Consider the following 25,532-nt stretch of genomic DNA (forward strand, 5'->3'; position numbering starts at 1 on the left):
CTTGTTATAACTAGATTAAAAGTTACAAGGAATTGAGAACTCGCCTTTTCTCAAAAGGCTTTATTTTCTAGATGTTCTTAAACGTTGTTCACATATAAGCACGTAGATATGTTTCAATAGATATTAGGATCGTAATGAGGATTAATATTTGAAGTCTCAAAGAATTCTGATGATTTGAAAAAACATGAGTAGAGATGAATATATTGCTGTATATTACATGTTTTGTGCAAAAGTGTGAACATAGTTATAACCTTTCGTTTTTCTCTGTCATTATAGTTATAGTTTCTGGTGGTTGTTATTAGAATAAAGCTCCCAATTTCTAAACTTTCTGGTGAAAAATTTAAAGATAAAAGACATTAACATCTTCAGTGACTCGTACCTACATTTTTACTTATAACAATCAATGTTCATTCCCTAGTGTAACGTATATCTTGGTATGTATTTCATTTAAGTCTGATATCGTATATATTAATGTCGATACAACTTTAGATAGTGAAAGAGAGGATATTCTCCAGTTTCGAGAATAGAAACACTATCGAAACCTCTCGATACTTCTCGGTTGCATATTATTAAAATATTTCAGATAATAACACAATAGTATCAGCCTTCAGTTTATCACAAACTATAACATAAGAGTTCCTGATATACTTCACATTTAAGGTGGAATAAGAATATTGAAAGACAAGTATCTTACCATTGTTTAGGTATTTAAATACGAAAAGTTTGCATTTTCTTGGTGTTTCATATAATTTATCTCCATTTCCATGTCTTTGTTTATTGAAGTTGTAACTGATCCATTAACCTACTTTCGCAGAAAGCCGAATACGATTCTTACACGAAAGGAGATAAATACTCATTCAGATGAGCAATATAGTATTTCCAAGGAGTTTCACAAAGAATGTACTGGATCCGATATGACGCAACATACGTTAGAAAATACAAGTGAGCAACCTCACTCATCCAAGGATTGTGGAGAAGTACTTATTCAAAAATTACATTGCCCAAGCCACCTGTTAATACATTCAGGTGAAAAAACACATACTTGCAAAGAGTGCGGTAGGAGATTTATTTACAAATCATACTTGTCAAGACACATGTTAAAACATACAGGTGAAAAACATCATACATGTCAAGAGTGCGGAAAGAATTTTTTTTCCAAATCTTGTTTAGCAAGACACATGTTAATACATACAAGAGATAAACATCACACATGCGTACAGTGTGGAAAGGGATTTATCCACTATTCAACGTTGACTAGGCACATGTTAATACATACTGGTGAAAAACCTCACACGTGCCAAGCGTGTGGAAAAGGTTTTACTCAAAAATCAAATTTGGCAAGCCACATGTTAATACATACAGGTGAAAAACCTCATACGTGCACAGACTGTGGAAAGAGATTTAATCAACGTTCGCATTTGATAAGGCACATGATGATACATACAGGTACAAAAACTCACATTTGTCAGCAGTGTGGTAAGGCATTCAGTCAACGTTCTTATTTAAAAACACACATGTCAATACATTCAGGTGAAAAACCTCACGCGTGCCGACAATGTGGGAGAGCATTTAATCAAAGGGCAAATTTGGCAACACACATGATCATACACATAGGTGAGGAATCTCACACATATTGAAACTGTGGAGAGGGATTTATTGTAGTATCATATTTAGCACGAGACATGTTTAAACATACAATTGAAAATATCACAGGCTAATAATATATAAGAGGGATTTACTGAAAACCGCTTCTGACGACTCAGGTTAGGGTTTGAAAACCTAACCTTAAACGCATGATGAGTTTGAAAAAGTATTCCATCAAAGTCCAAACTGGCCAAGACTAATGTTAACATATACAGGCAATAACGCTCACACTTGCAGCAGCAGTGCAAAATTTAATCCAATTTCAATGTAGTAGTAAAAATGTTGAAACAGGTGAATATTTCACAATGTTTCAAAATGTGAAAAAAAAATGTTTATTGAAAATTTAATATTCGCAATGCACAAGTTAACACAGAGAAATGAACGCACAGTATATGCCAAAAATATGAAGTTATTTGATGTTCATATTTGGAAGAGAACTTATTAGGACATGTAGAAAAGGAACTTTCTGGGTGTCATGAATATGGTAGGGAATATTTTTAATATTGTTTCGTTTGTCAGCTCACGATATTTGAACAGGTAACATCAAATTAATGAGGAAATCAGTGAAACACCACGGGACTCTCTTCCGTTATATACAGTGATGAAGAAGTAAGTTGCTTCTCAACAAATTATGCTTTATATGCAGGATGATTAAAAGCAATGACTCTTCCAGAAATCATGCATACAATTTGTGACATTATTCTTGAAAATTGCAACATTTCCGCCAGTGGTGGATATAGCCCGGGGCCGGAGGACCTAAGCCACCCCAGTTTTTGAGTGACAAGAATAATTTAAGCTATTATCATAGCGCTTTGAAGAAAAAGTGTGGATTCTCCCGCTCTAGTCCATATAAACTGTCAACCCTCTGTTGTTTCCAATTCTAGGGTTGCGCTGCGATTCTTTTCAGATTTCACCAGAGCGTAGTTTCTTCCCTGACATGAAAGACTTTGCCGATGCTTTGAAAACTAAGATCCCTTGCTCTGGACTTTTTAAAAATTGCTCACACCATAAAACTCTGCAGAACATGTATTTAATCAACAACACAAAGAACACTTTCGCATCTGAAAGAACACTTGAATATCTTTGTGTCATCATTCAAAGTACATTGGAAATAACCGAATATTTGTGGAATAATAGTTTTCCTACATATTAACATCAACATTTAATCAGGATCCACTGGAATGACATTTCGGAATTATAAGATCATCATCATGTGATGATTTCCCTTCTATCCTTGAATTTCTTCATTTGCATATGTTGCAATCTTTGTACTTCTATTATGTTCCTGTAAAAAAACGTGCATTCATCAAGATCAAACTGAGAACGTCAAATAATATTTCTCTCTCGACTTTTGTTAATCAAATAAGAAAATTGGCAAAAAATCACTGAAGAAAAAATAAATAACTAAAGAAAAAGGCGTTACAAAATATCATTTTCAAGTTGATTTTGGTTGAAAAGGGTACAGATGCATGTGACTGGATAAGTAATTTTCCACCACTTCCAAAATCCAGTACTGCAAAAGAAGGTCTCGTTTATCATTTGTCAGGTTACATAGTAAAGAGTCAAAATTCACTAAATGTACATGCTGTGTAAACAAATTACGAAGAATATCTTCAAAAGAAAGTAACGGCGCTGTCTTCACTAAATTAAAAGACTGGGAATTCATTTCCAGTGTATTCAACTCAAGAAGTGTTTAGCGTGTTATTGCAGGCAGAAAAGTAGTGACCGCTAACATTGCATCTAATAAAAGCATGTAAGGTGACATATTTTTATGATACTTTGGACAGTTTGAATGAAATGAAAGTTGAGGCTATAGTGTTGGGATGTAGGAAGGAACATTCATTCCATGGAACTAATTCCCAAATTGAAAAAATGAAATGAAATCTTTAAGTTTTACGTCCCACAGTTATACCGGTTAGGATTAAGGAGACGGTGATGATGAGAGATGAGTGAAATGGTGGAATGAAGAAAGTGGGAGGAAACGGGAGAATCCCGAGAAAACTCACGAGCACGGTGTTTGTCCACCACAAAGTCCACACGGCGCGAGCTTGGATCGAACCAGGGACCCCAAGCACCGGAGGTGAACGCTCTACCACTGATCCCCCCCAATTCCCAAATTGATTTTACATTATATCAAATGCCGTTTCTCTTTTCGCTCAAAGGAAATTCGGAAGGAGTTAGCGTCGTCAAAAATCGCAAAATTATCACATAAGTTTTCAAAAATGGCTAGTGTCGTTAATTACTGACCCAGGGCTCAACGAAGAAATCTTGCAGTATAGTTATAGGTAGGCCTATATTTCCTACTTATGATAAAATATTATCTATGTTATCAATTTATTTTTATAATGAAACTTCCATAAAACACGGAAAGCAATGGGTCCGACATTTTTGTCCGTTTTGAACAGATTTCGGTTTTATACAAATTTGAAGAGCAATATAAATACACACCGGGACTTTGAAAAGTTTCCGTTAATGACAGATTTCCACTTTATTGAAGTTCCGGTTCTTACAAGTTTCATTATATTTTAAAATGTAACTTGTGTTTTATCTCAATGCCATGTATAAAACATACAAAGACTTTATTAATAGATGGAAAAATATTATATCAAATTTGCGAGTTTGGAAGTTTTTGGGTGCGGAAGTTCTTTTTCAGCTATTTTTAAAATTTTATGTTTATCTACAAATTACTGCTACACATGTATTAAGTATACAATTTAATACTGAAATCAATTAAGTACACGCTACGTTTCTGTAGGTGAATTAACGAACTGTTAAAACAAGAAGAAAAATGTATGAGATTTACATTTATTTCCATAGCGTTTCATACGAAGTGGGATCGTAAAACTACGACAGCGCCTCTCTGTGGTGAACCACTCCAACTAACTGAGCGTTTACACTTTCTCTTCAAAGCGCTATGCTATTATTTATATAGTTTTTAAAGTGTATAGTAAACTCACCATATACTTATTATAGTCTGAGATTTGGCTGCACCCCGCTTTCTCAGTTTTTACCTTCTCAACAAAACTTGTGTCAGAAACTCTGGGAATTTCTTTGGAACTCGTCGGTAGCATAATTCAGAATGGCTTGCGTACGCTCAAGTTATCATAATAGGTTCCCAAAATATCTGTCAGGAGAATAAAAGAGTGATGACATTAAAAGCAGTCTGCTTCCAATTTGACCGTAAATCTGATCAATTTCGCTCACGAATAGTAATCATCGATGAAATATGGTTGTACCACTATGATCCTGAATCGAAACAACAGTCAATGGAGTAGTAGCACTCATTTCTCCATCGGCACAAGAAGTTCAAGACACAGAAATAGGTTGAGTAACTTTGCAACATTCTTCTGGGATATGTATGGAAACTACTCAGACTACCTCCGCAATGGTAAGGTGTTTAATCCAGAATCTGTACATTACTCAAAAAACTGAAAGAAAATTCAAAGCTCAACGCCGCGGAAAATAAAAAGAAAGGAATTCTTTTTGTTTTAGGAGAATACACCTGTCCATCAAGCCCCTGCGAACACAATTGACATTGCATAATTTAGGATTTCAATGTCTAGATCATCATCCTTATTCCCTAAATTTAGCTCCGTCTAACTATTTCTTGTACTTATTTCCCAAACTTGAATAACACTTGCGAGTTAGTGTTACGAACAGTCGTGCGAGGAAATCTCCAGATTTTTTTCAACTTTTCTGAAAAAACTGGAGCACTGTTCAAAGGTAGTATATTGACTCTCGGGGGAAGTGTAGAAGTAAAACTTCACCATTCCACGTCCACTTATTCTGGTTTGGGCCACGAACTTTTCAACAGTTCTTAGTCAATATGCTTAGACGTCAGTACTTTCAAATAAAATAAGTAAGGGAGCACTAGTATAAATCAATTACTAACTAAAGATCAGCACTTTGACAATACGTTTTATTGGGAATCAATTTAATTCCATAAATTTATTATTATCTTTTGCAGAAAGGGAAAACACAACTCTCTTTATTCCCTTCAAAAAATTAAGCCCTGGTAGTTTGAAACTAAACTGTTATAAGCACATCCTCTGAATATTGAAAGCCGAGAATAATGTTTCGGAAAAAAGAAGTATAGAACCTTTAAATAAATAAAATATGAAACTGAAAACTTCAAACGTAGATAAATACAAACAAGTTACGTAACTGGTTTTACCTTTCTTTTGTTTCCAATCGAAGTTGATCCAATGAGAAGAAAACAACGTCGACCAAATCTACTATTGTTCGCTAGGCACAATAATTAAAAATCATAAGAAAGAAGTATAACTAAAATTTACCTCAAAAGGCGCTAAATTAGAAAACAGAAATATGCGTGCATACCCAAACGCTAATCGATGAAAGCTTAAGGACTAAACTACCACATAGTAAATGCATGGAAAGTAGACTACAATTTGACAATGAGATTGGTTATGATACTGAAATAAAATACTACATGTAGAATGTTTAAAGATTGTAGGAGTCTTGGGGGGGGGCAGAAGTAGCTACAAGGTGGGCGCTCGCCCCCCTGGCGTCGTCACTGGTGGCAAACGTGGAGAAAGTGATATTTTTTTCCAACACACGTGAGCGTATCATGTGTGCCAACAACTAGGAAAAGAGTTTAGTCAGAAGTCAAATTTTGCTGCTGACTTAACAGATATAGCCAAAAAAAAAAAACTTCATATAAGCCAAGAGTTTGAGGAAAGACAGCCTAAAATTAAATTTGTCAATACATATATTAAGAGATATAAGTGATACACATAACTTACATCAACATTGTAGGGAAAGAATTGGTCAAAGCTTACAAGTAGGCACACACACACATAGAACATAGAGGTTAGAGGCCTTCGACGTCTGAAGAATGCGGAAAGAAAAAATCTTTTAAAAATCAATTTGGCGAGGTCCTGGTTAACACATACAAGTAAGGATATAGAGGAGGAATATAATCTACAATTGTGAGACTATGTGTTTGCACATACTCACAAAACTCTTATTCCTCTGAGGGGGCGAAGGAATTTAGTTGAAAATAATTTCACAACATTCAAAATCATTTCAAACCGTATGTAATAGAGCGGATATTATAGTAAAGCAAATTGCAGAAAGTACTTGTATTTGATATATACATACACACATGTGTAAATATCTATGTACACCTTATATGCAAAATTAGCTTCACTTGGGAAATAATTTCTTCCTAATATAAGAGAAATAAGTCAATACAATTACCCTTGGAAATACCCTTTTGAAATGCTGCTAAATACCTTGTAAAATCTTTAGGCACTTTTTAGTACTGATGTATTACATTATCTATAAGCACATTCTGATTTCCTTTGAGATTTTGGAGCGAAAGGCTATAAATAGATGGAACTTCAATTAATACTTTAAATGATGAAACATGACTGGAAAACCTGAATATATGTTAAAAAGTAAAATTAATTCAACGGGATGGTGTATTGATAGCGTTATAAGCCTTAGTGCAAGCAATGTTTTTATCTTGGGTGTAGTCTCACTCTGTTTCTACAATTTAATTTTTCATAAAGTGCAATACGTATAACACTTTGAAACTGATAAGAACTGGAGCAATGTGATACGTAAGTTAATCTTATTCAAATTTCTCCTTAAATGTCATAATAGTGCAAAAAAGTTGCGTAGTAGGAAGAAGTTGAACCCAGCCATGTCTCCTTGCTAATGCAGTGAAATAAAAGTGGATTCTGATTACATGGAATGTTTTCCATTTGCTATCTGAATTTTAGAAACTACTTTAGCTCTCGGCGTAGGTATACCTGAAGTTGACTTTACATCATTGAAAACATATAGAAATTTATTCACGTTACTTACAGGAACGGGAAAAGTGTAAATTTCTAGCAAAACACTTCGGGTAGCATTCAGAAAAAAATCGTTAATCAATAGTTAGTCACAGACTAGTTAGTGGCATACTAGCTCTTCAGTAAGGAAGGTGTACTTTTTGGTATTCAGAGACTACATTGAGTACAACTAAAAGGTTGACTTGGGTATGACTAACTAATATAACCCCAATGCATCAGGTGAGAAAAATAAAGGTGGCAACTACGGAAAAGAGATGTGCGCATGCGTAGTCTGTAAAAGTAGAAATATATGAAATATGAAATCCGAAATGTGTCGCACAAGCTAAACCGTGGCTAAAAGATTACTCTCTGCTCTAGATTAATTAGTCGCATGTAATGAACTCCGTCGATTACTACGTCCTAATCAGGGACACTGAATACATTTTTCATAACCATCTGTTAGTCAAACCAATAGTAAGGCATTAATCAGACATCAAAACGACTCTGCATAAGGCCCTTCAAGTTTAGCAATAAGCTCTCATTTTAGTTCGAACTCTGTGACTAAATGTTTAGCGTACGTGCCTTTCGCTTGCGAGACCCTAGTATCATTTGCGGTAAAAGCTCATATGGTTCGGATTCCACGTTAATTTCTAGGTCTACGTCTCATATAGCCTCGCTGAACTTATTTTCGTTAGATGTGACTGCCCTCGGTGATGTTGCAAACATCTCACCGCAATTCAGTTTCTTCCCACATTTGTTCTAGCTGATCGGACGTAACAGCAGCGCAAAAGCGATTTCTCAGAAATTTTTTGGGTAGGGGCAGAACATACAATCTTTCTTTAACAAAACCCTACACGAAGAAATCCGTGTGAAATCTAGGGAGCGATGTGGCCATGGAATTGAACCTGCATCGCCAACTCATGCACGTGGGTAGCAAATATCAAGGGAATTTCGAACTTCCTTGAAAAAATGAGGTGGTGCGCACTCTTATTGCTACTAATAAGTCACGTCTTATTATTTGTCTTCATCTATCTGAGGAACTAAAAAAATATATCAATTTTATGCGCCTTTCCGGCTGTTTGCCGACTGTTGGAAAGGACATCTTTTCGACGTCGGCTTCCCGATTCTCCCCCTGGCGGCATCCGACTTCTTGCCGCAGTCGAAAAGTAGCCCTTTGCCGACTGGAAATCAACGCTTCAGGAAGGCAAAATTTTCATCAGCTTTTACATTAGTCTTGCCTAAGTCTTCCTCCATGCTATGATTTCTCGACAAGGAGCACCCTTGCAAGTTCCTGAAGTATAATACTTGCATTTTTTTGTGTGTCCCAGTATAAAATTTGTTCCTTTTTGCTTTTTTGCAGCACTCTCAACCAAAAAAAGATGAAATTGAATGGGACATGGAAGTATTATATACTTTCAGAACTAGCAATTGTGCCCTTCATAAGAAATCATAGCACGGAGGCAAACTTAGGCAAAGCTACTGTAAAAGGTGTTGAAAATTTTGCCTTCCTGAAGGGTTGATATCTAGTCGGCAAAGGGCTACTTTCCGACTGCGGCAAGAGGTCGGATGCCGCCTGTGGAAGAATTGAGAAGCTGACATCGAAAAGAGGTCCTTTCGAGCAGTCGGTAAACAACCGGAAAGGCGCATAAAATGCGCCGGCGCCGCCGGTGGAAAGTTGCCTTTCCGACCAGTCGACAGACAGCAGAAAAGATGCGTAGCACTGCAATGAAAATCATGGCGGATTCCCACCAGTAATGTTGCACTCGGTACATACGCAGTACATTTCTACAATTCTCAGTACGATTTAAGTGCTATATAGAGGGAAAGTATCTGTGAATGACTTACAAATGCTTAAAAGCGACCTAAAAATAACAACTCAGCAGCTAATAATGAACGTTAAGAATAATTCAATTAACATGTCTGTAGACCTAATGTGAAAAACTTCTAACAGTCAGTACATTTTCCCCCTGAAAGCACATTTTTCACTATCACGACCACTAGGAACAACACTGTTGTATGCAATCAAAATTTGCTAGTTGCAAACGCTTTCTTCGGGAAAAAAAAAAGCCGCAGGTATCCGTCGGAATACGGTCTTTTCAGATTGTCGTTTTCCCATCAACTATTGGAAAATTATTTTAAACATCAATGATTTTCTAATTTTTTTAAAGTACAGGGGTCACACTCCCAATGGAAAATGAGATTTAAATAAAAATTAATGAAGTAAAAATTATAAATAAAAATACTGTAATAAAAGGTATGTGGTGGCGGAGAAATTCAAACCGAGCCTACACGCAAAAACAAAAAAAAAGGTTACTAGTAAACAAGAAAAAGGTCGACAGTAAACAAGTTAGTTTGTCAATATATGGAAAACAGAGACGTGTGTCCAAGCAGCCAAGCCAAAAAGGTTAACGAGAGAAGGTGATAGCAACCTTGCGTTACAGGTTATTATTGCTAGGTTACAGTATAATAACTCACAGGGGTACGCTAACCGATCACGTAGTTACCACTATCTATCATAGTCTGTAACCGGTAAATTAGTTAGTATGTTGGAATAACCGACTGCTCGGTTAATGAAACAGGGTGCATCAACTCCAGTAACCGAGTATTTTGGTTAATATAACATATTCAATTACTTAAAGTAACCCATTTACTGGGTTAAAGTAATACGGTAGGACAAAAGTATAACCAAGTAGATCGGTTCATATAACAAATTAAATTATTTAAGATAACATACTTACTCGATTAATGTAATAAGGTAGAGCAAATGTTTAACCGAGTAGATCGGTTAATTTAACCTGTTCAGTTAATTGAAATAACCCGTTTACTCGGTTAATGTAATATGGTAAGTTAATCCTAGTTACCGAGTATCTCGTCTAATATAACCTCCTTTATTAGTTGAAATAACCATGACTCAATTTGTTATAACCTCTTTTGCTTTGTTGTCCATATATTGACAAAGTTTCCAGGGTTAAAATTGTGTTTAACCTTTCTGAAGGTTAAAATTTTATGCCCAATTCAGAATTGTTCTTACTTTATAATTTTTGAACCACTTAACTTAGCGATGTGAAACAAACGTTTATGTACAAAACTAAATTTTTCTCTAGTTTATAAAACCACATAAAGTGACGTACTTATTTTCAATATGAATCCGAGGACGATGTCTTATACAGAAAGGTAAAAGCATTGTTTAGAATGATTCAGAATGAATAATAGTATAGAAAAGGATTATCATTGCAATGTGAAATGCTAATTCCTTAATTTCCTATAGTAATTTGCTAATTGAAATTTGAAAAATTATTTCGGCTACAACATAACAGATTTCTAAAAGTACAGTAGAGGGTCTATTTAATAATCCATAAAATTATGTTACTACCTTTCTGTATCATTCGAAGAAAGACGAAAAATGTATAGTTTTATAAAAGGGAAAGAATTTAGCTTTGTGGAATGGATTTGTTTCACGTCAAACTTAAGTGGTTCAACGGTTTATACTGGGACACATTTCTGGGTTCGAAATAAAATCTTAACCTTAAAATCAATACAAAATTTTAACCCTGAAAAATATAAAGCGCTTCATAGTCCTGTAAAATATAAAACTTTTATAGTCCTATAAAACACAGTAGAACAGGAGCTCTGTGAGTTTTTACACATTGTGAACAATATGAAACAATTGAAATAAAAGCAGAACAATGTTATAAAGAGTCATGACAGTATCCCACCGCCCTTAATGTGAATTCTACTTTCCATTTCCATACTGCAGATTTTTTGATATTCTGTCCAATTTACTGCAAATAGATGGTGAATATAAAATTAACTCGAAAAATTATTCACAGAGTCAAATAAACTAATAAAATATAATGATACTGCAAAATATCCGTATATCTCAGCCGTTAGGGATTATGTGTATGAATCAAGCTTCAAGTACTGGCCACAATGTCAAACATTTTTCACTAGCAATTCCACGCCTGCGTCTCTGAATGCATTCATTTTCTTATACTACACTAAAAACAAAAATGTCTCTGCATTTGTTGTAACTTTGGTATTAAAAAAAAAAAAAGTGGCCGGAGCGATCACTTGTCTGCTTGTCCGGCTATGGTCGAAAGTGTGAGGCAATAATTTAAAATCTCCGATACTAATGCATCATGTATGTATTGTTGAAACCAGGGTCAAGGGCGCCGATCCTGGAGGACCTAGCCCCCCCAAAGCTCATGTGGGCTTCCTCGCATTGTATTTATGAATATACCATATTTGGTATAATTTGAATGCAATTTATCTTTAAATCCCTATGTATGCCTTTTGCATGTGGCTGCCCCCTCCCCCAAATTTACAGAGAAATCGGCACCCTTGGCCAGGGCACAGCTTTACTTGCACCCAAGGGTAAAAGTGGATTTGAAAAGGTAGGGAGACGCATGAATTCTCCCGTACCTATCTTTGCACATTGTAATTAAGTTAGAAAATGGGGGGACGCCACGGATATTTCCTGGAAGTGAGGGGACGGCGTCCACCCGCATTGTCCACACTTTTACCCCTACTTACACCCATGACTATATTCGTAGAAACCAAACACTGAAATGCACTAAACACAAGTTCTAACGACTAAGCTATCAGTTCTAACTCTATGCCTTAAATGTTTATTTAAATACACTTTAAAAGTGGAAATCATATTAAGATAAAATAACAATTAAGTAGATAACTAATAGTTCATTTAATTCGTTTCTATATGATTTATACATTAATTGTATACAATGAAACAGAAAAATGTGAGAAAATAATTTATATCGAATGTGAAACAGCCACATGTACAGTATACTCATAGTGCATACCCATTATATAGAGAAAAAAAGGTTATTGAAGTCATTTACATAAAAAATGAAGTGTTTTAACATAATACTTTGCAAAGATCCTTTGTTTTCAAGGAATTCTTTAAGAGAATAAATGAAGGGAAGATCATATTTTTTTCTGGTCTATATTAGCACTAAAGCACACCAAATTGTATTAACAAAATACAATGCACATCGTATTAACTTACATACATTAGCCTATGTAATGAACCTTATCATCCAATATAAGTTATATGTAATATACCTTCGGATGTACTACTATTTTTTTTTTAAACAGAAATTTGTAGCATTTCATAACATTGAGTTTTAACACAGATAGCCTTCATACAGTATGTAAAATCAGAAAAGCAAATATATATGAGGTGATTACAATGTTCAAAAAAGCACTATATTGTTCTAAAGAATTCCTGCTATCCATATTTTGTCTTGAATAACTCCGCCATTTTTCTTTTTTAGCTCATTGATATATACGAGGAAATCTTCCTCTGTTTCTTTGAGATTTTAAGGGTTTTACTTTTTATTATTTTTCTTCAGGTCTATTTAAATGTCTCTTACTTTGTGGAAACAAAATTCTGTGTTGTATGTTTTTAATATTCATAAATGACATCTAATTTAAATAATAATATACTTATATATACTAAAAGGTCATTTTGACAAAGGAAGGGAAATTTAAATAAATATATTCAGAAGAAATCAGTAAAATCAGAACATCAAAAATTTTATTCATTTCAAAGAAAAGGAAGAATACTTCCCCTACAAATCAATGGGATAGAAAAGAAAGGAGGCGATGGTACTGAACCTCACCGTTAAGGAGCTTGTACTCTGAGAAATATAATTACACTTTCTCTCTTAACTGATTCCACACACACACAAAAAAAAAACGAACAATATGAAACAACAGTTGTCTTTATAATTGAAGAAAACTTCAACCCTATGAAATAGTAATGTAGAATTTAAATAGCTCAAAATCAGGATTGTGAGAATATAGAGAGATACAGAAAATTTTACAACACTGCATAGAAAAGATGAAGTAATAATAAAAAAGAATTTAACGACAAAAACTGGGATAGGGAGACTAAGGTAATATTGGCAAAACAAAAATTAATTTCAAAGCCGTAATTTTCAATATTCGCTTCAAAGGTAAGTGATGACCATCATTTCCGTGTGATTTGAAATAAACCACATTAAAATGGGAAATTTTTTACAAATGTTATGATTGAATGAAATTTACCAGTTCTAAAAGGAAAAAAAAACTGTAGTCCCACATATATCCTACCACTCTTCACAAATATCTTTAAGAATGTTAGTACATATGATTTTTGTCAACACTCTCCGTTAGTGGCGTAGGGAAGGGGGGCCCAGAGAGGCCGGGCCCCAAAGAGGTCCGACAGTGTAGTTTGATGTTTGTAATTTTTTATATATTTTTATGTTTATATATTTTTTGTTTGGAATTTTTCCATATGTACCGATAACAGCACTTGCCCCCCAAACACACATCCTGGCTACGCTACTGCTCTCTGTGGGTCTTCTTCCATTGCAACACTTCTGTCTTTCTTGAGCAATATTTCCCCTCGCTTCCAGAAATAAATGAAGTATCTAAAATAGAACAAATATAATGCTTTGTAAAATATATTCTTCAATGTGTACGGCGTTGGCACATCACGTATATTTATTACAATGGAATATATACTTCATCACACCAAAACCAAACCAAACTACACAGTGTAATAGACCTTGTTGCAATGAACCGGCTTCAACGCTATATGTTAGACGCTATATGTTACAAGAAAACCTGTAAGAGTAATGAAAACTATAGTCATTGATGAAGAATTCAATTACGTCGAAACAGTTAACTTTTACTTAATCTTTATTACAACAGTACGGTCGCCACCCCAAACGAGAATCAGAAAAGAAAAGAAATCCTGCCGTATATCCAATGGTAGGAATTGGAGTTTCTTGAGAAATCTTTGAAACATTACCTTGAAGGTGCAAGTTAAACAATAAATCCCTAAGTCCCTTACCAGACAAAAAGATGTATTAAAATAGAATATTATATTTATACTGAAGATAACATTATATTACTTTGAAATAGAACTTCGATACGCGTCAGGGTTTTGCGACACTATTGTGTTGGCAATTGAGAATTTTGTATTCGGCTGAATACAAAATATTACATCTTAAAATAAAACCTTGTTAGTGGAACAAATAAAATGCACATATACTTAAATAAACTACAGGTAAAATCGATCAGGTGGGCAAAAATGATAAGAGTTTCAAAACAAATACATTTTATGTTCTGCTTAAACACATATCGAAAGAATTCAATCGAATGAACATAACTTTGAGAAATGCTAAAAAAATCAAAACTATAACTCGGCAGCAGAGACTCCAATATTTAAAGGATAAGACATAACACATAAACCGTATTACGTTATTAAAAAAATATATTTAATATACAGCAACGGGAGAACCCCGAGAAAACCCACGCACACGGTGTTTGTCCACCACAAAGTTCACTTGGCGGGGCCAAGGATCGAACCCGGGACCCCAAGCACCAGAGGTGAACGCTCTACAACTGAGCCACCGCGGCCCACAGGGTTAACACTCGGGGTGACTACTGCAAAACCTATTATGGCCCGTTACACACAACAGGATACCGTTGCGAAACATTCACCTACGACAACTACTAGAAGAAGGCCTGCAAGCAAAGTGACACCCGTAGTGCTAAGGGGAATCCATCGGCTGCTAAGAAAATCTCCCAACTCAACGTGATATGGTCCACAGATTTCATTTCGTACCCTCAAACAGGGTTGGCAAAAACCATGGTTTTTATTGAAAAAAACAAAAAAACTTTTTTTGTTTAAACCAGGTCTTTTTGGTTTAAATAATTTGCTCTATGTACTTACACCTCAGATGGACAAAAACAAGTTTTTCTTTCGCCTTGGTGTTATTATGCAACAACCGGGTTATGCTAGAAGGGGTCAAATAAGCCCAAAGTGGAATCCAAAACGCTTCTCTGCTTACATCCGAGAGAAATTGTCCTCCGTTTAACTCGGAACCAGGACTAATTGACCACAAATGCGATACGTCTGCCGACTCACTCACGAAGGACTCCTGATAAAAAAAAAAAAACGTTGTACTAATCTTTACATACTTGTTAATATAATTGTCAAGAGTCATTTCCGAAGGAGAAAAGACAATCAGTTGCACAAGTGAAACCGTTATACAGAATTACATATGGACAATTACAAAGTACTGCTGAGTACCGAAGAACTAATTTAGTCCAAGTTAGTTCACTACGACTTTTATTAGTCCAAGTTAAAGAAATACAACGACTTAATTTGCATATCAGTAAGAAAAATAAATAAAGAAACGAATTATTTAAGTCAACTTTGGCCCTGACCCATTTATACATAAATAGTTACAAAAGATAATTCTGATTTCAATAAATGCCTCTCGTGAGTTTTGTAACCCCCCCCCCCCCAAAGTATGGCATTTCAATGTATTTTATCAATAGTAAACATTATTAAAACGAAACAATATTTAGAATTTCTTTGACTGCAATTGCATAACAATAATAACAAACTATTAAAAAATCACAAAAGAAACATTCATAAACTTATATATTTTTTTTTTTAAAAAAAGTTGCTTTTGTAGTATAATCTCTTTGAGTAATGAATGGGGAATTAAGGTCTGAGCATAATACGAATAATATACGGGAGTGAAATGTGATAACCCACAAATGTGTGTTCATCAAGATTTTCCGAATACTTACACTTTTACGAACATTTTTCGTTTTTTGGTTTTAACCAGTTGGTTTTATTGAAAAAAAAACTGTTGGTTTAAACCATGGTGTAAGCCACCTTGGTTTAAACCAGCTAACCCTGCTCTCAACAGTGAACAAAAACATTTGCAAGGGCCTCAGGTTGAAGTGTGCGAAGGCCCGTGTACATCATCTTCTATCTCGTCACTTTGCCGAACGTAAGACGAACTGCAGGAGAAACTGTATGAAAAGTATCTGGCGGGTTACAAATAGAAAGTCATATATCCATATCACTGCTGGTGGTCAGATTCGAACGACCACATACCGTGACCAAGAATGTTATAAAGTAGGTGATCTGCCTATCCGTATCTTCATCCTGTGAACTCAATGAAGGCAAAAAAAAAAAAAAAAAAAAAAAAACAACCACGCATCGTTTGAGCCGGTACGGTTGATTGGCTACTCTCGTTTCCGCCATGATTGTTGTCTCGAAACATTGCCATCTTACTGACGCGAAGCGGGCAGAGTAGGTGTGGCGAAACTGTAACATATGGCTTCACGATTTTGTTGTATGGGCAGAATCCTCAATTTTGTGACATTCTTGACCATGACATTGACGGCAAACGGCGCAGCAACTTTGTTCGTCAGTGCAGGGAGTTTCCCTCGTGGATTTATGGTTGTTACGGGATTCGGATATGAGGGTACGTTGATGATACGCAAGGTCGAAGAAAACCTGAAGGTGGATGCCAAATACTTCCAAGAATCCATTCTGATATTTACCTACTGGAGAGACATCCCACAATTGTAGGATGTAGGTTGTAGGTAGTAGATCTTAGTAGGTTACTAAAAAGACACTAAATGCTAGAGAATACTAAAAAACATAAACGTTGTCGTGGCACTAAGACTTACGAGAAATTGTCCACGTTTCTCTAAGATAATTATCTTTGCTTTTTGTAATTTAGGCTTAAGACTTGTACAAATCCGAACTTGCGTTCGTGCAGGTTTACTTTTGCAGCACTACCTGGAATAATTGATAAAAAATTATAATTATTTCACCAATTTTTTTCTTATTGCTTCTAAAATATTTCCACATGGTGACATGAAAATATCACACCTGGCATACATAAAATTATTAACTGATTCTTACAGCCAAGGGGGGCGCGGTGGCTCAGTGGTAGAGCGTTCACCTCTGGTGCTCGGGATCCCGGGTTCGATCCCAGCCCCCGCCAAGTGAACTTTGTGGTGGACAAACATCGTGCTCGTGGGTTTTCTCGGGGTTCTCCCGTTTCCTCCCACTTTCTTCATTCCACCATTTCACTCATCTCTCATCATCACCGTCTCCTTTAGCCTAACCGGCATAACCGTGGGACGTAAAACTTAAAGATTTCATTTCATTTTCATTTCTTACAGCCAAATTGCCCTCTAACCTCCAGTTGTTTACTGATTATATTTCTCAGTGTGCTACTCAACGCGCTAATGTTTTTCCCCTCAAGTACGGATTTCTGCTTGGAAATAGCGTAATTTTTATGTTATTGTAGGGGTGCTGCCTGTACACCACCTCGCTTTATTAAGTACTTTTGCCATAAGAAAACGTAGCGGGTCACTTTTACACTCTATTATGCAACAACTATTCACAAAAAGACAAAATCAAGTTATCACCTCTAGCAGTAAGCCGGAGCTCTTAATCTAAAAATTATCCAAACTAACCTAACCTAAATTTAGGGAATTACTATTGTATCACAGGACCAATTTGAAAATCGAAAAAAAAATGTACCAAAACGTACTCCAACCGGTTCTATTTGGTTGGATTAGATTAAGTTACGTTCGATTACTTTACATTAGGTTAGGGGCATAAAAACTACAGTGCGAAAAAAACACAAACAAACCTGTGCTAGTCAGGGGCGGATCCAGGACGGACTTCTGAGGGCGGTAGGTTGTAATACTACTTAAAGGTACTTTTTAAGAACTCAAAACTCTGGAATGGGTCTTATTTATATATAAAATAAAAAAGTTACCTCTTGGGAGCAAAGGCAATTGCCCCGATCACCCTCTGGATCCGCTCCTGGCGCTAGTTGGCTACTAAAAAGCAAAAATTTTATGTAACTGAGTCACGGCAGTGCAAAGCTGATGGGCCCGCGCGGTAGCGCAGGGGTGTCCAAAGGGAGCATGTGCGTCAGCGACGGTGGGTATACGCGTAAGCGAGGGTAGTGAAAACATTTGGGCTTTGGTAACAATATATATTTCAATATAACTTGTTATGGTTTCATACTAGCACTGCTTCAGTTGTAAACATAAAATACAGCTTTCGCACACTGTGCAGAAATACATTGCCGTACTCTTCGGTTGAGTTAGAAGTCACTTACATTAAAAACTAAGGCATGTATACTTTTGCAATTTGAAGAAGAAAATCATGTACTACAGTTTCTTAACTGTCGTTCGTTTTTTTTTTTAAATAAAAAATTAAATGAAATCTATAAGAATCGTAGGGGGAGCCACCGCGGCCCCTACGATTGTAATCGAGTTCTTGATATACCTTAGGGGGTCCGTGAAGGTAAGCAGATGATAACAAATAGAATCGAAGTTAATAAACAGATTGGGCTAGGTAGTACCATTTAAATCACTTTCTTTGATGTCCCCCCACAAATTTTTATGCAGAGACGCCAGTGCGCGGGACCATACTATAACCGAATCATTTTCATGCGCAGCAACAATTAACATATGGAACACAACATATAAAATTTATGACAGTTTGAAATGTATATGCATAATATTTCATGAACTCACCACATGTATAAACTGTAGATCTTTGCACATGGAATACTTATGTGCAGATTAATATTTAATTTATTCGTCTTCCCCACCATGTACACTTATACATAACTTGAAGTTGCAATGAATCAATATTTTTAATACGAAACAATTTTTTCCACTTGTAAACTCATCTTCACTTGACTATAATAATCAACGAACTTTGTTTTTAAATAGTTCACCCACACTGCATCACTATGTGACAAATGAAGGACGCGAACCGAACATACAGACAGCGTGACCAGACTACGATTTCTCCAATCAGGCTCTTCGGCGGCTAGGCGCCAGTCCGAGCATCTTTGCCGAGATCGACCCGTCAGCTGTTTGCCGTCTTCTTCCAAAATGTTTGTTAAGGATCCTTTCATACTTGTAATTTAATTTTAAATATTTACTTCTCATATATCCTTTACGCGCAGTCCCTTCACTACATTTCTTTTCATTCATTTACCCTTTTTATGGTCGGCACGCCGTCAACGTTTCGACGTCTTTACAACCATTACTTGCTGTTGTCGTTCCGTCCTCTTTATGCCGACTTTCTGCCGATTCCGTTTACAAAAGACATATTTTATGGAATTAGTGCCCACCCACAAGAAAAACTTTCGGACAGTTTCAATTTTTACTTCATCATTAAAGAAGATACAGGCTCTATTCATTTTCCAAAATTCGACTCTTTGCCGCTGGTACGCGTTATTACAACTTTCGCCGACGTCGTTTTCAAGAAATTGCCGGCAGTCTCTTTTTGCAGTCGTCGTCCGACTTTCTGCTGACTGTTTCGAGAAAGCTTTATACGAGGAAAATATAAGCCCTAATTCGTATTTTAAAGCAAGAAATTACCTTCTAACTCTCTTCGTTTTCTTTTGGTGAACGAATCTCTTTTTGCTCGTCGCGGTCGAAAATCGAGCGTAATGACGCCGGTGTCCGGCGCCGGGAATCCGACCGCGGCATCTGGTCGGCATGGACAAATTGTCCGACTATAGGTGGCAGGATCCTGATGGGGCTCTCTCCTTTTGAGTGTCATGGATGTGTTCAGTGCGTTGATATGCGTTTTCGCCCCAAAGATTTTACAGTTGTGAGTGTTCACCATGCCATTGATATGAAATTTACTCTCATGCCTGAAGATAGCTGTGTTAAGAAATGTCTTGTTTTTCTGTGTCTGATCCACATTTCAACACAGAATTCTCCACGAGCAACCTTATCTACGTCATTAGTTTGTTGCACCATTGTAAATCTGTTAGGTTTCATGTTTAAACTGGTCCGTAACATTCGCCAAACTGCCTTTGGTGTAGAGCTCCTCCGTGGCTAAGCGGTTAGCGTTCGCGCCTTTGGCGTGGGAGGCCCGGGTTCGATTCCCGGCGGGAGCTCATGTGGTTCGGATTCCACGTTAATCAGTAGGTCCACGTCTCATATAGCCTCGCTGCTGAACGGGACGTTAAACTCAAAATCAACTCAATTCAATGTCTTGTGGAATGTCTGTTTTGTGAGACGCATGCCACGTTGATTTTTTGGAACTACGGACTAAGTGTTTCCTAGCTTGTTTCACAAGAGCAGCAGCAACGGTGGGCGACCTGATGATTTCACATGACGAACAGAACTAGTCTGAATATAATTTTTTGTGCCAACTGTAAATTATAGGCCTGCTAGGTGGTTCCTTACCTTGTCCCGTGCGAATGTACACTGAACAGCTGTGGCAGAATTCGTTTCATGAAGTAACAACGCCGAGCACGCTGCGCACCAATGAAAGTCACTGCTTTAAGAATGCACTACGTTGGGCTCGCGTGACCGAGTGTCGTACTGCGGCACTACGCAACTTAAGTTTTTTCTACAAGTTGACACCTATATCGATTCTGTAAGTTACATCTGTACATTTTCGTTCTTTGAATGTTATAAGGTTCTTAACTGTTATAAGGTGAGTCTTAACTTATATATATACTGGTGAACGGAACATAAAATTTTCGTTTCAGTTAGTGATAATCTTCACAGTGATTATAATTTCTTGTTGCATTATCTGTATTGCAATCCGCAAATTTTGTGAAAACCAATGCGAAATAAGGTATCTGATCTTATTTTCTTGTACTTATGATAGGAGACGATTATTCTCTATGTAGGCTTTTTCTAAATATAGAGGAAGCCCTACTCCCACAATTCATTTTTTTCCAAGAATCTTAAATTGCTCAGTGTAAATTTATTTTTTATTATTTTGAATAGACGCCCCAAATTTCAAGACTAAAAAGAAAGTATAGTCACGCACTTTTGGTTATTAAAATATAATTGAATAAAGATCAACAGTCACCAAAGTGAGTCATACAGAGTAGATTATTCTTATTAGTTAAATATTGATGACTAATTAGTGTGGGACTTTTTTAATTTCTCGCGACTAATATTAACTTATCTTTTGGAAGAAAATCGCGAAAATTAGAGTTTTGAACAATTTAGGAGGGACAGATTATTGAATTCGGGATTGTCTCGGATGAACTGGGGCGTCTGGGATCCCTAGTTTGAAACATCGTTGCATCAATGTTTAAAGTGGATTGTTTCAAAGAAAGAAAGCGTAATTGGTCAATGAAACTTTTAACTTTGTAAGAAGGGAGTCAGTCATTGTGATTATAAGTGAGACAGGACTGAACAAAAGTACTGTCTCCAAACCGCTGAATGAGTTCAGACAGCTTCTTTCTATGTGGTTGGTGGAAAATATCCCCCCCCCCAAAAAAAAATAATTAGAGGCATAGGACACATTGTTGAAATTGACGAGAGTGTTTTCGGAAAGCGGAAATACAACAGAGTTCGAATAATACATGCCCAATAGGTAGTTGAAGGTATTGATACGGACACACAGCAAATGTTTTTTATATTAGTTGAAAGAAGGAATGTTGTAACTTTGGAGAATGTAATTGCCGACAACAAAGTCATTTCTGGAGAAGGTATAGCTGATTGACACTTGTAGGATACCAACACGATACTGTTAACCACAGTTAATATTTCGTAAACCCTAATGACAGGTCAACATGTAACCAGAGTATAGAAGGATATTCGGCTCGACTAAAGCCTAACATAGGACAGCAAACTGGGAGAATTAGCATAATTAGCAAGGAATCGTTCCTATATGAGTACGTATGGTGTAGCAAATTTCCCAGTCCTAAACTAAACTAGGATGCAGGGCACTAGCGGATCCAGAAGGATCGTTTGGAGGGGGCGGTTCGCTTTCTGGAAGGTGAGTGTAGAATCAAGGTGACCTGGGATGCTAATGAATCCGGGGCTGAAGGGGGGGGGTAAACCTGATTCCCAGATTTCATTTGGGATCCGAATTTGCATTTTTTTTAAATGAAAATGTATTCTTTCCGTAGATTTAAATTAAATATGCACTTCCGTTTTGGAGGCGTGGCGGTGTCATGATTCACTTCACAGATAGTCTCCGCCATATATCAGATGCGCTGTTTTGCACAGTATTTGTACAAAACAAAATACTATATTGACGATGGCATTCATTTTAACGAAAGAGTGTACAATTTGCTCTAATAATTTATATTTTAAATAACAATTGCGGGACAACAGTTGAAAAAAAAGGACCGGTCTACGCAAAAATAGATAACGGTATACATGCATAAAGAATAATACAAAATGTTAACAAATTACAAAAGACATTATGATATTTCTATGCATTTCTTGGTAGCTTAAAAATAATACAATAATTAATTATAAAGTGATGTTCAGTAGTATATAGTACACAGTTTTCCAACTGGGCCAAAACATAGGAAAGCAATCTTTACATATTGCATTCATTTCTATTTATATCAGGATATAATTCAGCAGATTGAAAATTTAAAAGAAAAAAATATAATATTCAAACTGAACTCCAAGGATGTATTAGTGGCACCGTGAATATTCCCCTTGGCGATTGCCCGAACATGATTTTCGTAGTTTTTCTCCGAAATAAAAATGTTATGGTTTCTCCCTTAAATAACTAGCCTGCTTGCTCAAGAGCACAGATCAAGTAGAAGAGAATGAAATGAATGCACTTCCTAATGCATAATACTAATCATCACTGCATTTAAACACTTTTGAACTACTAACATGAACCCAGAGCGACGGTTTGAAGTCAAACTACAGCAGTAACATATAAAGAAATGAATTGTGAATATAAATCCTATATAAATATATTGCAGTACTCCTTAACCATATAAATGACTAGTTACTACGCAGGAAAGTGCATAATTTATTCAATAAAATACTCCAAATAATGTAATAACAAAAATATCAATACTAAGTGTTCTCTTATAAAAACTCAACAGAAATTTTTTCAATCTAGTACGAAATGTGTATACGTTTTACATGAATTAAAATATGAATTAAAATGATATGGAATTACAATATAAGCCATTATAATGCATAAATAGTAAAAAAAAAAAAAAATCCTCTGGAAGACTAGCAAAGCCTACAATAAAATGAACGAAAGATCAGAAATGTAAAACCAAAATGATATTTCCGTTCATTACTGCGCACAAACCATCCTTCTATTACATACCGACTGGTGATATTATTTGACAATGTCAGATATTTCAAAAATACAAATTAAAATTTAATATTGAAAAATTTCACCGTTAAACGAAATTACAGTTCAGAATAAAATACGTATAACTTAGTTTTCTTTCATCTCACAATATAATATGAACCCCTTTTGGCCTAATGGCTAAAAACATGCTTACCTTTGGTGCGCGTGGTCCTGGGTTCGATTCCCGGTGGGATTACAGTTAAACGAAAAAATGTGGTTCGGATTCCGTTATAATCAGTAAGTAGGTCCACGTCTCCTTTACCCGTCTTGGCACAACAGTGGGACGTTAAACAAACAAAGCTAATATCATATGCATAATATATAACTGTTTATTAAAATATACTATATATACACATTTGTTTACGATTGTAGCTGTGCCCTTTTGTCTCATTTAAAAGTTTAGAAAAGCAAATTCAAAACTTTTTTTTGAGTTCGTCTTTCTTGATTTTGTTTGGGATTAAGATACATCCAAGGAGTTCAACTGTAGACTCAGACTCATGACTTTCGGGGAGTACCCACGAGTTGAAAATGATTATGGGCAAAAACCATGACGAGCGGAAACCCACAGAATGGTCTTAGTCACCTTGCAGTCCATCTCTGTAAAAAGTACAACACAAAATCAAATCTACGTCCTTTCTTGTTCCTGGCAAATACCATGTTTCTAACCTTCAAAGATTCTTAGATATTGATATCATATTATAATAATTGTAATTTCCGTCTCTTTTCTTTCCACCTCTTTTTCCCTCATTTAAATAAATTATCAAAAAACGTTGAAACGCGTGTCAAACAATTTTAAATGAGAAATCCAAATATCAAATTTCAAGTCTCTAACCTTAAGGGATTCGGAGAGATGGCCACCTTATTAAAGTAATTTCCACCCCATCGCCTCTTCCTTTCTTCGAATTTCCAAAAATATCCTTTGTTAGTGATACCCTACCTCACAAACCTTTTCAACTGTCCGAATTTCAAGTTTCTAGCTCAAGCGGTTTGGCCTGTTCGAAGATTAGTTTTTCATTCAGGACTTCGTCTTTTATATATGAATTACAATAACAGCTTGTGTTATTTCCCAAGAAAAGATGAAATGCCATTAAAAGTCACAATGAATCCCTGATGCCTTCCTAAAGTTTCCCTGTTGAACCCCAAGAGACATTGCTCTCTTTGTTGATCTAGTAGCTAGCAAAGCTACCTTTGATCTTTGATACATGAGGTTCTGTGGTTTGATTCCAGGTGAGTATGCATCAAACGCTATACAATGGTTCAGATTCAACTTAAACTCTAGTTTTCGTTCTCTAAAGCATCGCTTTTGAGAAACAACATAAATACATATCAATCAATCAACCAACTAAAAAGTTTCAGATTCAAAGAGCTATTCGGTAAGGAGCGCTGAAGACTCTGATTCTGTTTATTCAAGGTACAGGTAATTGAAGTTTCGGAACCCGAATTCAGTTTCCATTTCTTTTTCTAAAACACAATTTTAAAATATACACTTTTAGTTCAAAGAGTTAGCCGTCTTACTCTCCTTCCTACAGCTGTTCTTCCGTCGAATGAATTATATTCTCGCTACTTTGGGGTTTATGGTGACCGCTTCAAGGAACTAGGGACAGAAGTATTCACAATTCAAATATGCCTATATTAAGTACTATTAAGTACCACAATTTTGATTAGACTCTGCTAGGCTTGTCACACAGATTGGAGCGGTCTGGAAAAGACCATATTTGCATTTCTCAACAGTAAATGCTGAAAGTAAAAAAAATACCTTTGGGGGGGGCGGTCGCCCCCTCCGCCCCCCACGTGGATCCGCCAGTGATGCAGGGTAAAAATCCTTCACTGGACAAAATGACCACCTAGCTTTGAACTGTGGCAGAAAAGTGACACCAATATTTTATGAACAGAATAATTAGATCATTTTTCGAGAAAGTTGACATGTATTTTCATCCTCCGTTAAAATACCCTAATGTACAGGGTAGTAAGAAAATTCGAACCCTCCATCTAGAAAATCTTATTAAAAATCTTCCGCCGTATGCAGAGTCGTTTTGACGTATGACTAGAGTCATATTAAAGGCATGACTACTGCAGGAAACGTATGTTAGTCGAATTCTTTAGTATGACACTAATCACGCGTCAGAACGACTCTGCAT

The 25,532-nt window shown here is 36.1% G+C and overlaps 1 protein-coding gene across 2 annotated transcripts in view; it reads left to right on the top strand.

Moving 5' to 3' along the window:
• Nucleotides 1-12,836, top strand: part of LOC145660733 (uncharacterized) — a 47,159-nt gene extending 34,323 nt beyond the window's left edge. The window contains exon 3 of one of the 2 annotated variants that reach the window (XR_014126869.1): nucleotides 815-12,836. Coding sequence is in view for 1 of the 2 variants with exons in the window: in XM_081726137.1 (XP_081582263.1) it covers nucleotides 815-1,637 (823 nt within the window). In the remaining variant the exon portion in view is untranslated. The remainder of the gene's footprint in view (nucleotides 1-814) is intronic. The other variant, XM_081726137.1, reaches the window with a different exon arrangement.
• Nucleotides 12,837-25,532: the final 12,696 nt, after the last annotated feature.

This window comes from Thermobia domestica, chromosome 9 (assembly GCF_964235325.1).
Source record: "Thermobia domestica chromosome 9, izTheDome1.hap1.1, whole genome shotgun sequence".
Taxonomy (NCBI): domain Eukaryota; kingdom Metazoa; phylum Arthropoda; class Insecta; order Zygentoma; family Lepismatidae; genus Thermobia; species Thermobia domestica.